Source organism: Ochotona princeps, chromosome 13 (assembly GCF_030435755.1).
Source record: "Ochotona princeps isolate mOchPri1 chromosome 13, mOchPri1.hap1, whole genome shotgun sequence".
Lineage (NCBI taxonomy): Eukaryota > Metazoa > Chordata > Mammalia > Lagomorpha > Ochotonidae > Ochotona > Ochotona princeps.
Window position 1 is genome coordinate 67,857,772 of NC_080844.1, and position 18,577 is coordinate 67,876,348.

The 18,577-nt window shown below is 56.2% G+C and overlaps 1 protein-coding gene across 7 annotated transcripts in view; it reads right to left on the reverse strand.

Annotated features, from left to right (window-relative positions):
- EBF3 (EBF transcription factor 3) overlaps positions 1-18,577 on the reverse strand; it is a 114,604-nt gene that overhangs the window by 31,534 nt on the left and 64,493 nt on the right. For all 7 annotated transcript variants that reach the window (XM_004579738.4, XM_036495799.2, XM_058671600.1 and 4 more), the window contains exons 7-8: positions 7,648-7,729; positions 3,912-4,029 (exon numbers count right to left, since the gene is read on the reverse strand). In XM_004579738.4, coding sequence (XP_004579795.1) covers positions 3,912-4,029; positions 7,648-7,729 — 200 coding nt within the window. The remainder of the gene's footprint in view (positions 1-3,911; positions 4,030-7,647; positions 7,730-18,577) is intronic.

Here is an 18,577-nt window from a genome sequence, read left to right on the forward strand (position 1 = left end):
AAGAGGGAGGGATGGGTCCCCAGTCTCTGAGGGGCACCCTCTTCCTGGGCCAGGCTCCTCCTCCATGCTGCACGGGAGCCTGGGCGTGGATCTGCCCTGGCAAGCAAGAAGGGGCCGCACCTAGCCCCTTCCCCGCCTCCTCCCGGCCTGCGCCCCAGCTCCTGGCGTCAGCCCCGGCTCTGCGGCTACAGGCCAGAACCCTCCAAAGGACATCTGGGGCCTTATTAGGTCGTTCGTCCTATCAGAGCCTGGTGGGGCTGGGCTGCAGATAAATCATTTTTTTAGACTCGGGGTCAGATCTGGTTGCACGTCTCCATAAGTGGGAGTTTTCCGGAAGCCTGCATGCCGCGGCTTCCACGGCGGGTCAGGGGCAGCCTGTGCAGCCCCCACCGAGTTAATCACCGTTAGCCATTGTTGTGGAGCGCACCGCCGACACGCCACCTCCCTTTGTTTGCTTTAATGCTGGACTCACGGGGGTTATATTTGCTCATTCCGCACACATCTCCCCCCGCCACAGAGGCGCAGAGCACACACTGGGAGCCTGCCCTTAACTAGCGCTGTTGACTTCATGCTAATAAGTTCATACAAATTTTCATTTCTGAGGCTTCCGAATGACATTTGCTTTTCTTAATTGCATGGAGAGCATTTGAAAAGGAGCAGCTCTCTAAAGACTGGCAAGGCTCCTCCGAGGGGGCGACCTTCATCAGCACAGCCAATTACGGCAAATAATTCACCAAAAAAATTACAGTAAACAAATTTACTTTGGAGGTGAGAAAAAGAAAAAAAAAAAAAAGGCCCAGGATCGCCTGTGCACTCCCGAGACCGCTATCTGGCAGCTGTGGCCCAGCGGAGAGCCGCCGCACCTCGGCTATGCGCAGCGCGGGCCTCCGCGCAGCGAGAAAGCTCGGGCCTGCCTGGGCCTCGCTCGGCCGGTAGCTGCCTTCCTTCTGCCTGTATTTGCATACATTTCAATGCACACATAGAGGGGGAACATGTGTTCAGTGGGAACCATAGCAAAATGAATTACACAGACAGCATTTGAGAGCTAATGATATACAGTGCACAATACACGCCAGCAGAGGACAGGAGCTGGGGCAGCAGCTGAAGACGGCAGAGCAGGCACGGCAGTGCAGGGCCCAGGAGCCCTGGTGCTCCCTGGCCGCCAAGGCAGGCCGTGGTCTGCGAGCCTCCGGCCTGCGCCCAGCCATGTGCAGCCCAGGGCTGCCATGGTCCGAGTAAGGCTCTGGTGCATACAACAGCCTTAAACTGCGAGGGCCCCATCTCAGGTGGCTAGGGCAGGGGCCCCTGGCATCGCCAAGGGCCTCCAGGCCAGCTGTGGGCGTGCATCCTCAGTGCCCACCCAGATCGGCTCGTCCTGCAGGCAGGCCCGGAGCCTGGTGGCCGAGACTGTGCATTTCCAGGGCAAAAATACAGCCCGAGTTGGGACCCAGTCATCCTGGACCCAAATCCTGGCCGTTTCCTTCCCTTCCTTGGGGGTTCCCTCACCAGCTCCAATATTCTGAGTCGATGACTTCCCGTTAATCAGCAAGCTCTCCGGGTAATATCCCAGCATTTGTCACCTTGCTCTGCATTCACAATATTGAGGCACTCCAACAGGCCTAATCTTGCCTCATGAAGACTTCTTTGTTCTGCCTGCTAAAACGTCTTGTAATTGTGCTTGGGATGTCCAGATGGCTGGCTGATACTCCAGCTGACAGGATTATACCTTTACCTCTCCCAGGGCCATCTGTTCCCTGTAACTCGCTCAAGCCCCACAGCCTGCATTCAGTTGCCCTTATTGCATAACCCTAACCGCATTACGGCACTTGGCATGCAAATCGCCTCTGTGCTGCAGGCCGGGTGCTGGGCAGGGCGCTCCAAGGTCTAAGCAGGGTTGGCGTCGTTGATGAAGGGACAAGTGACAAGGAAAAAAATGAAAGCCCGCGTTCTCCCGTGTTGTGCTAGAAGGCGGAGCGGCTGTTCTCCCCTCGCTCGTGGTCCACACAGTAAATAATCCGCCTCGCTTTCTCTGAGCTCCAAGGACGCCGTGGCAAGCGGCCACGGCAGCAGCAGGGGGATTAGTTTACTTGGAAACCATCAGCGAGTGTGTACACACTGCTGGTGAATATTAGATGATTGGATAATGAGGTGTGAGCCGGGCGAGGCTGGGGAGGCTTGGCGCTGTGCTTTACGGGGACACAGCTTTCTTCAAGAATGTGCAACGGTGCCATGCCAGGTCCCCACCCCCGGGACGAGCACTGAGTGGGCACGAGGCGCTAAGTGGGCTCTGGGAGGGCACAGCCCCGGAACGAACCTCCTAAGCGCCAGCGTTCCCAGGAAGTGACGGAAGTACGCCAGAGAGCCCCTCAGGGCACCCGAGACCTAGGAATGCATGGCGAGAAAACAGAGCTGTCCCTGCTGGCTGGGGCTCAGAGTCACAGAGCTGGCAGCTCCCGGCCACCCTCTGCTCTCAGGTGACCAGCCACTGCGCAGTGTGGGACCAAGAGCTTCTCTAACTCACAGGACAGACACTTGGTTCAAACAGGGCTAAAATGACGAGAAACACACAAGATTCCATCTGTATATAGCCCTTGACGAGCTGGAATTCACCTCCAAGGTACTCACTGTGGGCCTTTATTTTCTAAACGCCACATTTCGTGCTTACAGTCAAATGCTTTTTCATGCTACTTACAAAAATAAATACTTGTACTTTGCTCAGATCATAATAGCTCATTAGAGGAGGCGGACGCTGGACCCAGACTCCAATCCAGCAGCAGAGGGCTGGGGAGGCCTCCATGAACCCCTCGCCTCCCGAGCTGCAGCTCTCTGGGGAGCGAGGGACTGAGGACAGGGACTCAACCTGCTTAATTGTGAGCCTCATTAGTGACGGTTGCTAGGCAAACACACACCTTCCTTCAGCGCATGGGAAGGAGATAAACAATACGTCACCGAGGCTAATGACTCGGGGCTCAAAGCGACCTTTAATTATTATATTTTTGTTCTCCGAGACCTTCGTCATTAATGTAGAAAAACAAATTAGCTTATTTTTGCGAACCACAGCAGACTCATCCATCGTCTCCATCCGGGTCGTATGTCACTCTGATGGTCCTGCCTGCACTTCACGCATGTTCCCGCGTGTGTGTCACACACATTCCCGCGTGTGTGTGACTGCTCAGCGGCAGACCACTGCCACGGCTGCCCTGACCCAGCCCCAGCCCCAGCACTCGCCAGAAGCTCATGACGACATGTCTGAGAGAGGAAATGGACCTGCTCAGGGGGGCTGTGCTGAGGCCTGGGGCCTGGGCCGAGCAGGAAGCAGGATGCCACGGAGGGGCCGGGCTGCCTGAGTGCGGGACAGCCCGCCGGACACCCCTCCGGCAACGCCTCCCTTTTCACCAGCAAAGGCAGAAGCCAAGCCCCGGAAGCCCCTTGTGCTCTGTTTTCTCATCCCTGCACCCTGACTCCCCACACTCTCACTCGCACCCCACGCAGGGACAGTCACCTGCTGCGGGTTGAGGGTCCAGGACAGAACCACCTGCACCCACCACGGAAACGTGCAGTGTTTGGGAGGGAGCCCCTCTACGGGAACTTCAGACAAGTCAAAATAAAACCAAATAAACCAAAATCATGAGAAGCGTGGTTGGTAAAAGATAAAAAATGAATAAATAAATAAATAAGGCTTAGAAAAAAACAGTAAGGGGACAAGTGAGGGGAATGCAGGGCCTGGGCTGGCCACCTAGGAGGAGGACAGGCCTGGGAGGCCCGCTGCCCCATCCCCACCCTGCCTCGGGCCCAGGTGACCAAGGGCAGGGGCCAAGTGGGAGCAAGGCCACACGAAGTGACATAAGGATGAAGAAAGAAAAAGACATATAACATGTGCCTACCATTGTCCAGATAAGAGGGGGCCGTACCTTCTGACGGGTCCAGACGGCGGGCCCGCCTCCCGTGTTTGGAATTGTTGTGCACAAACATGTTGTCGGACACGGCCAGCACGTGGCCATCCACGTTGACCGTTGTCGAAACAACCACCTGTGGAGATGAAGTGGATTTGAAAACACAGCGACTGAGGAAGCAGAGCCACCCACCAGGCAAAGGAAAGGCCCTGTCCAGCGACACAGCACTTAGGGACACGCCACTGGCCACCGGGGCCTCTCCGCACAGACGTGCAGGACGCACGCTCGCAGGGACATGTGGGCTGTTGCGCTGTGTTTTCACTCAAGATAGCCGGTCTTCAAACCCCGTGTGCTAATTACAGTTTAATCTCCTATTACGCTAACAAGGAAATTCAATCCAGGCAGACACCATAGCCATCAGCTTCAGAGCACCCCTCCATCCACTCGCTGTTCCGACTGATCTGCTCCCATATTGATCAGATAGTTTAATTTAAATGAGTTCACTCCAGATCGGGCTCCCTTGCAGAGTCGCCCAAAAGGCCTTGGTAAGCCAGGACAGGTCTTGAACCCACATCTGATCAGCAAATGACCCCTGAATCAGTGTCACCACATTTAACGCATGGCCCCGACCACTCCTGCATCGGACAAGTCTGAACTGGATACAAAGAGTGGACAGGTTTTTAGCCAGCCAAAGCTGGGCGAGAGCCCCGTCTGCCAGGGCAAAGTCCATCCCGGGGGGAGAGAAAAGCTCCCAGGCAGGGGTCCAGGCCTGGAGCACGGCCGTCAGGCACCAGAGCATCCCCAGGGCGGCGGAGCAACAAGGATACATCACCCAAAGACCACTCTAGGGACCTAGGCACCTGCCCAGGGAAGCTGGTGACAGACACCACAGCCCAGCCCGGAGAGATTTCTCCTTGGCAAAAGTGGGGTCATCGGGAGGGCAGGGTGCTGTTTCCACAGGTGCCACAGAGCAGATCTGAGCCCAGCTAGCATCTGGATGCCACACAGAGACACTGGGGCCACCTGAATGTGAGCCTTGTCCAGCACGAGGGGGACAGGGCTAAAATGCCAAGAAACACGCAGAGGGACTACCGGCCAGCAGGAGAGCACACAGTCGAGCTGCTGAAAATCCAAGGCCACGGCGGATGAAACACACCGATCTAGGGTGTGCCTCGGAGGGCTCAGCAGGGAGGGTGCTCCTTGCTGTCCACGGTGTGCTCGCTAAGCCTCTGACTGCTCCAAGGAGGAGGAAGTGTATTCATAAGTAGGACATACTGACTAGTCAAAAACATGTACCAGAAGCAACTCATGATAAATATGCAAGTCCATCACAAGCTTAAGGGTTTCAACCAGGAGCGAACACCACCTGTGTGCACAAGGGCACTCCAGAAAGTTCAAGCAAAGCAAAAAGAAATGATGCATAAGGCTACAAAAAACAAAAACAAAAACGTGAAATCCCTAGTTTTCTCATAAGGCACTTTATCCACAAACTTTTCCAAGACCCCTCCTGGGCATGAACGCCCAAGGTTCTGCATTAAAATAAACGAGCTCCTTGAAAGCAGAGGAGCAGTGGCCGTGCCTACCACGTCCCCTTTATGGACAGCTTCTTCATCCCTCCCCCAAGGGCACTGCCAGGTACATGGCTCTGTCTCAACCTTGGAAGAGCATCCGTGCTGCCCCACTGCCAACCTCGGGGTCAGAGCGCCCCCTTCTCTGGCGTTGCCCTAGGGAGCCCTGGTGGGAGGTTCTGTGGGGTCACTCGTGGGTCCAGGGGCCTCTGCCCACAGGATGCAGGTGCCCTCCCAGGGGCCACTTCAGGCTCCACCCTGGACACAGCAGGACTTGTGTGGTTGCATCACCACAGGTTAACCCCTTCTGAGCTCCTGCTTCAGCAGATGGTGAAGAAACAAGACAAGGTAAAAATAAGAAGACAGACACTGCAATGGCTCTGCCAGCTGGGTACGGGTCAGGCGCCAGGGGAGAAGAGCAGAGCCGATGCGTCCTGTGTCCCCTACCTGGGCCAGCCTGCTGGGTACCTCCAGCCAGGTACAGAGACTGTGAGTCCCCCCTCCTTCCAGCGGCTGGGTGATGAGCTCCAGAGCCCAGAGACATTCTGCTGGGCCCCCTGGACACCGTGGTCAACCAGAGTCACTGGTGACTGACGCTGCACAGTCGGCCTCCAGCCAGACGAAGACTCTGTGCCCGCTCAGCCCATGTGACCTCCAGGATCAACAGCCCCCATGCCACGGGAAGCCCTGTGCATGAAAAATAGATGCCAGCCCAGCAGCCACCAGGAAACGCTCCTGCCCAGTTGCAGAGCTAGTCCCCAGCCAGCCCTGCACCCACGTTCCCTGGAGCTGCCGTGTGTCCCAGACCCCAGCCAGCCCTGCACCCACGTTCCCTGGAGCTGCCGTGTGTCCCAGACCCCAGCCAGCCCTGCACCCACGTTCCCTGGAGCTGCCGTGTGTCCCAGACCCCAGCCAGCCCTGCACCCACGTTCCCTGGAGCTGCCGTGTGTCCCAGACCCCAGCCAGCCCTGCACCCACGTTCCCTGGAGCTGCTGTGTGTCCCAGACCAGACCCCAGCCAGCCCTGAGCCCACGTTCCCTCCATGCAGTCCAACAACTGCACAGCAAAAATCTTTGAAAAGAAAAAAAAAGAGCTGTCTCAAGTGTTTGCCAACGATACCAGGTGGCACCAGCCAGACAGGTGGGTAAGTCACCCAGACATGAATGACAGCACAAGGGGGCGGGGTGTGGAGGGCGACTACCAGTGCATCGTGTAGGAGGGACTTGAGTGCCAAGCTTGGGTGCAGACATGCGTTTTCACTTATGAAGCTAGCCAAGTTGTCCACTGCATGTCCAGAACACCTGTCCTACCCCATAGCTTCCAACCATTCCCGTTCAAAGCACGCAAGTGTGGATTCTCTGGGTGCTGGCTCCACCTGCAGCACCAGCACCCCACATGGATGTTGGTTTGAGTCTCAGCTATTCTACCTCCAATCGGGTTTCCTGAGGTAGGCCTGGGATGACACAGGATGCTGGCCCAGGCCTTGGGTCCCTGTACCCACATGAGAGACCCAGAGGAAGCTCCTGGCTCCTGGCTCAGAACAGCCCAATTCTGGCTGCTGCACCCATTGGGGGAGTACTCAGCAGTTCGACTCTTTCTCTCTGGGGCTCTGCCTTTCCAATAAAAATAAAACGAAGGATGGCCCTGGCCCCCTCTCCCTGGGACGAAGTCCTCTGAGGCAGTCAGCCTAGCTCCAGGAACAGCCAGTAACCAGACATGGGATCCAGGAAGGTGAGAACATGCTGGGAACACAGAAGGAACTCAGGCCAGGGTGACGCTCTCGAGTTTGTCCAGGCTTGTGTCAAGCCCATGGGAAGCACCCGAGAACCGGGGGAGGGGGGCACCCATGGTGCCCCAGGGTATTCCCGGCACTGCAAGTGGATCAGCTGGCCATCTCCAGCTTAGCCTTATATTCAGAGCCAAGTTCAGGTGGCCGTGGCCGTGGCCATGGCTGTGGTCATGGCTGTGGTCATGGCTGTGGCCATGACTATGGCTGGACTCCAGGAAACTGGCACACCGAAGACCCCAGAGCATTTTCAAAAGCAAATGTTGTCAGATGAACCCACTCCAGCACGCTCCTCAATCCCTTGGAGAACCTGGGGTTGCTCTGAGCCCTACGGTCACAGACCTCGAAGGGTACGTGAAAAGCCGGGACTGGGTGCTGGCGTCCTGCACGAGAAGTATACCTGGAATCTCCGCATATCCCGAGGGTTGCCTGCATTCTTCAAACAGTTCTGATTGCACTTGAGGAAAAACTTCAGAAAGAATCTATAAAAATACAAAAGAGAATGGACATGCATTAGGGTTAGCAGACACGAGACACAAAGCTGTTCATGTACTCTTCTGCACAGGGCGTGGTGGTCCACAGCTCCGGCGGCCCTGGAGGGCGTGATGCTGAGAGGAGCCCTGGGCTGGGGGGCAGGCTGTATCCCCTGCCCTGTGGCCAGCGTCAAGGGCAAGGGCTCACACTGGTGCCAACTCTGTGGATTTCCACTCTGTGGTAACAATCACGACTTCCAGATTGGCCATTACCTGCCCGGACCTCGTCATGACCCACCATCAGCCACTGGGGAATGGTCCACCCAGCTCCGCTGCCAACTTCAGCCATAAGAACGCAGAATGCCCAGTGAAGGGGACGGTCTGGATAAGCAACAAATCGTTTTTTTTAATAGAGGAATGTCCCAAAGCATACCTACACTAAAAAGAAAAAAAAAAATACTGTTGCTTCTCTGACACTGGCACTTGAGCTGTATTTTCTCTGGCAGTTCTGACTCCAAGCAAACACACTGCAATTAGACTTTAGAGACACCAGGTTCAAGTCTTCAGAAAGGCTCTGGGGTTTTATGGGCTATGCATTTAAGCGACTAACCAACAAACCAGTGTGGTCATCAACAACCGCCCTGCTGGGGGACACAGAAATGAGAGCAACTCGGGGGTCAAGCCTGGCTCCTGCCGCGCCCCACCCTGGTGCTCCATCGAGTCCCTGGGGTGCAGAGACGCTAGGGAGCCTCATGCTGGCCTGTCCACGCACTGGCTCAGCGACAAGCTCAGGACATACCCACCAATAAACACCAGGGGTCTGGGTCCTGCTCAAGGGCCACGTGTGCCATGAGTGGGAGGTGATGCGTTCAAACTGACAGAACCACACTGAGGTGTCCACGAGACCATGCAGCCAGGGACCGCAGGATCCACTCTGTCCCCTCCCTGAGTATCGCCTGTCACGCTTGGTCCCCTAGGAGGCAACACGTGGTTTCCCTGATCTCAGCCTCACGGCCAAGGCTCCTGGCTGGCAGCTGCCAGAGCTAGCAAAACCTTAGGCATTCTCAGTGTATCCTGGTGACGTCTTACCCGGCACAGGAAAACCCAGTTGATGGGGAAGGAGAGAGAGCAGAGCCGCTTAATCATATTTCCTTTCTCACTGTTTCAGGCCGGAACTGCCAGCTCCTCTCAGCTCCCCACACCTCCACGCTTCGCGCCCGGTGCCTGCTCACACCGTCTGCCGCCAGCCCCAGTAAGGGGTCATTCCACCCACCAATTTCTCCTAACAGCCACCGTGCAATTAAAGCCCACACATTCCGCAGTGAGGTAAATGAGGCACACCTGCGGCCACCCCACATTTGAACTGCATCAGGAAGGGCCTAACAAGGGGAGCGCGCCACAAAGTTATCGTCCTGTCAGGCAATTAGGTCCTCGCGCCAGGGGCAGCCGCACAGCGCAATTATGCCCCGCATCAGTGCCTGCGAACCCTCGTCTACACGTGCGTGCGCGAGCCTTTGCAGGCGTTCCCGGGGTGGGGGGTCTCTGACACCCCCCCACCCATCGCCCTTCTGCCTCCCCAAGACCAGAAAGGGTGCAGAGAGCTCCCTGTGGCCTCCACGGTTGTTCACAATCCTGAGCATCTGTGTCCGCCCTGGAGCAGGTGTAGTACATGCACGACAGACAGACATGTAGTAACGCATTATATGGCACACATGCCTACACACGCTCATACAACACACATACACACATGGAACACACCATTCAGCACACACAAGCCCTCACAAGCACATTTACACATCCACAATTGTAATACATGCAACATGTGTGGCATACATTAACATATGTGCAGCGTGTAAATTGCATGTGGAGCCTGTGGGCACACACAGAAGACATGTGGTGCACGCATGACACATGAACTGAAAGCCAGCTGTGAATCCACACACACAACACATACCATAGGTATACACACTTCTACTGCACATATACACACAGATGTATGTGGCATAGACACAACACAAAGACTCGCATCACACGCACACATGTGCATGGACACACACTACCAGGTACACATGCAACAGCCACATGGACACACTATATCATGTACGCATACAACATGCACATGGACACTCACTGTCATGTCTAAGGCGACACCACAGGAACACACAGCACACAGACTCATGCACATGTAAGCATGTACAACACACTCACACATGCTCACGCACACACTGGCAACACTGCACAGCTGGTCTCAGATGATCCCAGAGCACCCAGCATGCAGTGGGAGTCCTTGGAAAAGTCTCATGGCGCACAAGCCTGCAGAGCAGCACCCGCTGTGAGCACTCGGGCCAATTCAACACCGATGAGCCACGGAGTGCTCAGCTGACCTCACGCCCAGTGGCTGCGACCAAGAGGGAGTCATAGCATTGGAGGGGGACAGAGAGAGAGGGGACCACAGCAGGAAAAACAGGGTGTAGAGGGAGGGGGCCACAGCAGCAGAGGGGGTCAGAAGGAAGGGCCCACGGCAGAGAAGGGGTCTTCAGCCTCACGCTGGCTACGTCTGACGCACGCAGCGCACCTGCCTCCAACCAGACGGTGCTCCGTGCAAGGCGTGCTCACAGCGAGTGGGAGCCAAGTGGCAGTTCTCACCCCTTCCTCTGGGCCCTTTGGTTGGCTTTTCCCGAAGAAGTACCTGGCGACCGCTCCGCACACCTCCCGCAGACTCCCAGTCCGTGAAGGATTTGATGCTCTTGTTATGAGAGGAAAAATCTTTCCTGTGTTAGAAAATCTTTGGCTTTGGCACCGGTAAGCTCTGTATTACGGCTGAACAGCTCTGCGGCTCCATGGCAGGTGGCGATAAAAAGCCTAACCTGTCGTCAGTACATGACGCCTAACTGTGCGCCCTGCAAGTCCGCGGGCATCTGTCGGCCGCCGTCGGAGTGACCAGGAAGCACACTAATTCCCTGACCCCAGCTTTATTTCCCTAAAGAGTCATCAGCTTTCACAGTGGGTACCAGAGTAAATCAAGCTTGAAATATGGGCTTTATTTACTTGTTTCTCCCAGGCAGAGGGGAAGACAGCAGCGATTACAAAGTGCTACCATCTGACGTGGCTACCAGGCCAGATAACTGCTCAAGCCGCTGGCCGGAGTCCTGCAGAGTTCTGAGGACGAGGCTGGACATGGGACAGGTGTGACTCAGACCTTGGAAATGGGAACACTGGACACGGTCCAGCAGCTCCCGGGGGCTCCGTGGGTCCCCGTGAAGGTGGCCAGGGCACAGCTGGTACTTGGGGTATTAGGGAAGCAGGGACTGGGGAGCAAGGGGCCACCCGACACCTTCACTTGAAGCTGGAGAGTCCAAGGCCCTGATTTTCCATAGGACAGTTCTCCTGCGACTGTCACCTGAGCTGTGACCCCGACAAAGAGGTCACGGCAGTACCACAGCCGCACCCAACACTGCCCGCGCCAGACCAGCCAAGGTGGACGCTCGACCTGAGCAGGCCGCCTGCACCGAAGCCTGCTCCGGGATGAGCCCCGGCCACGGGAGCCAATTCTGAAGTCGGCTCCACTTCCGTGTGTTTAAGCTGTGAATTAGTTCACTTATATTTACTTTTATGAAGCTGATTAACCACAGCTTCTCCATCTGATGAAAATCATTTTAATTGTAGAGTTAGGCTCCTGTGTGATATCCATTACATTATGAACTGTTTGAATTCTACATGGGTATTGTGTAAATTGGCCCTGTGCGAGCGAGCGGGCAATTAGGACCACACAGCTCCGCCTTCCACAGCGGCCGAACTTTGCGGTGTGTTCAGGACAATCAGAAACAAAGGAGGCTGTTTAATTGTAATTTAATGGAATATCAAGGAGTCGGTGGTATTAGGCCCTGGCAACAGCGAGCAGCAGAGAAAAATTAACTGCAATTATGTTTGATTAAAGCTATCCTTCTCAATAATCAGCGGTCCTGACAGACCGTGGGGCTCCCGTGAGCTCCAGGATGGCAAAAGGTGGTGAGCAATATTAAGGCCAATAAAGGGGATATTAGCATAGCTAATTACAGCCCTGCCAAACCTGTAAGGGGGCCTCTGTGTATTGTAATGTGCGAAATAATTGGCCAAGGCCGTTATCAATTACGTAAGCAATGAATCTGTTTGTCAGAGAAAAGCTGATGGGCCGCGGCTCTGACACCCTTCCGTCTCGGCTTCCGGCAGCCACTTTCCGCGGGAGCCACGGCAAGCTGCGCGTGGCCAACTCACTGATAGGATCATCCCACCAGCTAGTGCAGGGTAATTAATCCGCCTCCTGCCACCGCCATCCCAGCCACCGCTGCCGCCACCTCCGCGAGGCCACTCGTCACACGTAATGATTCCTCGCCCTCTGGTCAAAGAGAAGTAACCCGAACTCCCCAGCCACGCCAGCTCCACGGGCACACCCTGGTGGGCCATCCAGAACAGGGCACACCCTGGTGGGCCGTCCAGAACAGGGCTTCTGCCACTCACCTTCTGCAAGTGGCGCAGTCACTGGTGGAGAGAGTGGTCACTCTCTCCATGTGACTGGTGCTTTAAAAAATATTATAATACCAACAACTGCAAAGTTGCCAACTGCTCCGCAGCCGGGGTTGGCGGGAGCCCAGAAGCTTGGTGGAGCTTGGGGTGTGGCCTCAGGCAGGGAAGAGGTGCTGGCCCTGTGTGTCCCAGTGGCCACTGGACGCAGCACACGCTGACACTCTAAGCAGATCCTCCCGGGCCTGGATGCCAGCTAGAACGGGAAATCCAAGTCCAGATGGAGAAACACCAGCAGCCCCAAGGAGGCAGTGCCCCACGCCGTGAGCATGCCCACAGCAGCCACGCGAGGCAGTGACAGTGTGGGCACAGCTTCTGGCAGCCCCAGAGAGCCCAGGCCAGAGCAAGCCCCTTGCCACTGTCAGTTGCCCTTACTTGACACATAATACCCTGGACAAGGAAGATGGCTCTGTGAAAGCCAGGCCAGAGCCAGTTTCAGAAGACAGCAGCCACAGGCAGGGTGCCAGGGTGATGGGGGGACCCCGAGGGCCACGGCCTCCCCTGCGGCGATGAGAAGATGGAAGCAGGCGGGGGTGTTGGTGAGGTCCCCAGCACCCCAAGGGGGCTCTCCTCTCTCACTCCCATGTCCCTGAGCCCAGAGAGGACCTTTCCCGTGGACGAGGGATGCCAGAGAGCAGGGACTTTCAGTGTCATCGGCATGAAACAGTTAAGAGTCAGATTAACAGGTAGGGCCTCCAAGACACTTTTCTCTGACGGATGAGAGGGAAGCCATGGAGTGCTTCCTCCAGGTCCCCGCTAATTACTGGGAAGCCCCTGAAAGCGGTGGGCGCAGCTGCAACGCGCGCACGCCTGGCCATCAGCGGCGGCGGTATTGATTGCCGAGCCATTCTGGCCGATTGGGTCCGGGCGCCTCGGAGACAATGTGCTTCCCTCACAGAACCTGTAATGAGCAGTTCCTGTACACGACGCCGCTCTGCCGACATCAGATCCGTGCTCCCAGATAGCACACAGGTCAATACGTATCGGATTTCCAAAGCGCAGGCCTGTCCCGCCTCACCTTGCTCTCACCCCCGCCACCAGCCGTCCGGCCCGCGTTCCCCGACGCCACTCCGGAGGGGGGAGACCCTGCTCCACTACTCTGATTTATTCTTCAAGTATGCCGTGACAAATTGCTTTAACACCAGACTTATTAAATTCTTGCACACTTCACATCGTGGGTCCCCCGGACACTGCATGGTGTCATGAGGGAGCGGGTGGGGAGGGCCGCGGCCAGATGTGCGGGTTTGGGCCTGGTGGGCACGGAGGCGGTCCCCCGGCACACACGACGGCTCCCAGGTCAATGCAGATGTGTGAGGATTCAGAGCTAGCCAAGGCTTGCCTCCCGGTTCGACGACGGCCGGCCTTTGCGGGGGGAGCCCGGCCCTGGAGCCGCGGAGACCGTCTCCGGTGGACTCGAGCTATTTTACTTCCCTTGCCGCGGTAACCACACCGCATTAACAATATTTGTACTACAATCGCCAAGGGACCCACTTCCCAGATTCTATCACTTCTTTATCTCCTGACAAATACCTCACTATCGAACATTATTAGGTTTAGAAAATTAACCCTTCACGGTCTGGAGCCATGCGCGGCCCCACCGCCGTCCCTCCAAAGAGCCTTATCGCAAAATTTCTGCTATAATGGTTTTTCTTTTCACCGCAATTTCAGCGGCGGCTGTCAAGAGGCCCTTACAGATAGCACGATCTTCCTCTCAGGCGATGATTCTCATTAAAATGATGCCAAAGAGATCTGATGGGGTTTAATGGCTTTGCTGGCCAGTTCAGTATCCCCTTCCACCACAGACCCTGCTCAGAGGAACGGCTCGCACTCACACGCAACTTGGCCGGGTGGTTTTTTTAATGTGTTCAGATAAGTAAAACCCAGGTAGCCACGTGCAGAGCGGGCGCGTCCCAGAGCTGCGCGCTCTGTCAGTCCCCCGCTCGGCTGCCTGTCAGCCTGTGGTTAGTATTTTCTGTAACCACTGCCGCTGTTTCATGATGGTTTTGATAAGGTTATCTGTTTACGAGAAGTCAAGTGCACAGCACACAGGCGCGTGGAGTGTGCTGCTTCCACGCCGGCCTCCGATCCAAGTGCCTGTCTTTCCTCCTCTACCTGCTTCTCCATTTGTAATGGGCAGCGCGGCACTGACATTATTCCCCCCAGCAGATCACTCGCCCTGTCAATCAGTCTGTATTTTGTCTTTCGCGGCGGCCTCATTAAAACAGCCTCCTCACTCCCTCCGGACACTGCTCTATTTGCCAGCTCTGATCACAAAGCTCCTTATTTAAGAAAAATGCCAGCACCACTTGGCTCCCATCAGATGTACCCCCCTGACTTGTTGCCAGCTCCAGGGGAGACATTCACAGGTTGGGTGGAGATTAAGTGCCTGTGCTTATCCCAACTTGGGGTTCCCAACCTCTCCCCGCCTCTGGGTGCGCTGCGTCTGGGGGCGCGTGCCGGCCACACGGCTTTCCTGCGGCTGCGGATGGGTCGCCGGGCTCTGGGTTTCACTTGGTCTTGTCTTCTGGTCTCCAAGAGGGGCGGACCCGGCGCCGGCCTCTCCCTGCGTCCACCTCCACCCCTTCCCCGACGCCCCTATCATCCACGTGTGCTTGCTTAATTGGGAACCATCATCTTCACAACTGAATTATTAATACAGAACACATTTTAAATCAAGCCTGTGCACGCAGAGAGGACATCGGCGTCGGACCTGGGCCTTTCCCGTCCTGATTGAAAACTTATTAAAACATTATAAATGATTAATGGGGGCACAGCTCTGAGTGGCAATTACTAGTTTTAATGCAGGTAATGCAGCTTAATGAGGGGCACATGTGTGCAAAGTCTTAACTTCATTACTCCAGCGTGTCAACATATACAAGAGATATGTGTGTACAGGTCATCCATTACTCGCACCAGCACCGAGCCTCTGCCTTCACCTCCCTTTGTTGGTGAGCCAGGAGCCATAAATTAATCCCTTTCTGTGGCTCAGGGAACGACCAAGGTGTTAAAATCCTGCTCCCTGTGTAGCCACCAGAGCCACCATGCGGGACTATCTCCCAGCTCCTGCACCTCCAGGGTACGCCACCTCTGCCAAGCATCTTTGCAGGTACTCATTGTCTCGGCCCGGGACCCGTTGGGCCTTGCTGCGGGGCCAGGAGGGCGCTGGGGAGGGCTGGACCATCCTCCTGCCAGCCAGCCCAGGCCAACGCTTTTCCTACAGTTGTCTGCAAGCACACATGCGTGTACACACACACCCTCATTCTCTCCATCCTGTTGGGTGAGGCGCAGAGCAGCGTGAGGGAGGGAGGGCCCGCGGGATGGAGAAGCAGGGGGCCGTGTGCGTGCAGGCGAGCACACCCCCCCCCCCCCGGGAAGCAGAAGTTTGAATGCTGCAAAGCAGAACCACAAGGAAATGCCAGCGGGGCCAGTGCAGGTGGTGAACGGAGGCATTTGGGCTGTGGAAAGCAGGGAGTGCCCTGGCTCCCCAGGCCCACAAAGCAGCCATACAAGGCGCGACCCGACCTGGGACCCTCAGCAGCAGCCCGCTGCAGGGCAGTGGGGGACAGGGCCCCATTTTGCACATCAGCTCTATTTTCTGTTTCTGTGACAAGGGCTTGATCTGCACTCTGTGTTTGAAGAGTCTTCAGAACTATTTGCATCATTTTACCGCTAATGTATAATATATGGCCCTAAAGTGAGCGGGGTGCTGTCTTCTCACTGAGCGGAGGAGAGTGAGAACGATAGACGCATTAAGTTCTCTCCAGCACGGCGGCTCGGCCGCACACCCGCACGGAAGGCTGCCGCTCCCAGCAAAGAGGCAACCTTTCCACCTGGCTAAGACAATGGGAGAGGAAAGAAAATGTCAAAGCAAGAAAGGCTGGATTTAGAGATGAGGCAGGCCAGGATGACGCTGGTGCCATATTTTGTGAAACTAGAATGCTGTTGGCAGCAAAGATCCATGGTTCTGATTCATCTAGGGCCGCACGGCAAAGCTTTGTCAGTCTGTGCAAGGTATAAATAATTCAGGGTGAGAGATGGCAATTACAGGGCCTGCACAACCAAAATGAATATTTTATGAGGACTAAAACTGCTCTGGAATGAATCATACACATGGAGCCACACACATGGCAAGGGGGCTCCCACACGCCAGCCCCATCTCGTACATGGAGCCACACACATGGCAAGGGGGCTCCCACACGCCAGCCCCATCTCGTACATGGAGCCACACACATGGCAAGGGGGCTCCCACACGCCAGCCCCATCTCGTACATGGAGCCACACACATGGCAAGGGGGCTCCCACACGCCAGCGCTATCTCCTCCCAGGTTGCTGCTTCTAGGCCTGGCACACGACAATCCACCTCCACACACACCACGTACACGCGGCTCAGCCCATGAGCCCACCCCACCTGCGAACACAGCACCACGCCCGCCAACACCCGGCCGCTCCAACCCGCTCACGCTGGGTTGGCGCTGTTTCTGAGTTAGTGTTGCATTCTGCTGGCTGTGCCAAGAGTGCAGACCACGGGTGGGCATGAGTCGGGACCTCATCTTGGGACACAGGAGGGCAGTGGGACCTCAGAGTGCATGGCAAGGGTGCAGGGCGCATGGAGGCGGCCCACGCCCTGGGCCAACACTTCATATGCCAGGGTGTCCCTCCATCCTGGGGACCCCAGAGCCAAGCTCCCAGGTGAAAGCCGCGAAGCGGTGGCTTCGGGGTGGGGCTTCGCTGTGGGGCAGGCTGCACAATCCTTTGAAGGCGCAAAGGGCTGGTTTCATCTGCTAGCCCTGAGAGCCGCGGGAACAAACAGCAGCATTGTTCCTGAGGCCAAGGGGGCCCGGCCCCCGCGGTGAATGACCACTGTGTTCCCTGGGCCACCGATACCTGTGCCTTTGTGGGGGAAAGAAGGCCTGGCCAGTGACATCAGCCGGCACAAGCGGCCCTCTGTGTCCCTCTGTGCAGGCGCCGGTGGGAACCCAACACGGGATCCCTCTGAGAAGGCCCCCTGTAAATCCAGGGCCAATGCATTGTTTATGAAAACAAGGCTATTAGGTATATTAATAATTTGATAAATAGGGATTTGTCCTTAATTATTCATGAAGAACATTTGGCAACAGTAAAATTATATTCGCAGAACAGGTTTATAAACCAGCTAATTATAAATTAAGTATGCAAGAGAAAATCGCTAACCTTGAAATTAAAATATTTTATGATTCTGCAATTACCACAAAAAAGGTAGAGAATTCTCAAAATCCTGTTGTGAGTGGAGGGAACACTGGACCATATGGAAGGCTGTGCACCAGCCAGAGGAGGGGGCAGGGCATCCCCCCACCACAGTCTGCAGGGGAACGCTTGCTCGGTTCGGGGGCAGCCTTGGCAAGAATCTGCCTGGATACCCAGTCTGCCTTCACAAAGGACACAGGTCACTTCCACTGACCATCACAAGCTGGGCCCTGGACAGCAGCACTTGTCTGATGCTGTGACTATGCTTGGAGCCCACAGGGGAGATTCTCTGGGCGCCCCCTGGGCTCCCCTCTTGGCTGTTTTCAGAGTCCTTCAGGAGCTTGGGGTGGCAAGGGGTTCATGCTGGAGCTGGGGGCATGGGGTGCAGTCCCACTTGTCCCCACCAGAGGGCTTCCACCTGGGGAAGCGGATCCCACTGCGGTTGGCCTGTGGGTCAGGACCCAGCACCCATCCCCACAGGGCCCTGGAACCTGTCCCAGCCTCACGCTGCAGCTGGCCCGTCCAGCACAGCGTCCCTGGCCAGGGGCTCTGCCTGGGAGCTCCATGATGGCGGCGTGAGCCAGGTGTGCTGAGCAGCACCTGTGCCTCCTCGGGCGCTGGGAACGACGCAGCGAGCCTTTCGTCGGTAGGAGGGGGAGGCGAGGGCAGGCAGCTCCCCTAACTTCTTTGCCCACACAGATGCCACATCAAAGAGGCCGTCCTGGCCCCATGCCTCTGCCGTGGACCCTCCTCTCACCCCCACACTAATTGCTCGGGTGGCTGAGCAGTGGGACGCTCCTGCCCTGACCCTGACCTGGCCACAGTTGCGGGTCAGATGGCCAGCCAATCAGGGAGCTCCCCGAAAACTCAGGTGACGAAAATGTTTTCATGTCTAAAATACTTCAACAGAGAACTCGTGGTGTCATCTTGTAGGGCAGACACTGCAACTTTGCATTCACACACAACAACACATTTTTTAAGCTGATTTGTTTTTTATTGGAATGTCAGGTTTACAAAGAAAAGGAGACAGACAGATCTTCCATCCACTGGTTCACTCCCCAAGCGGCCACAACA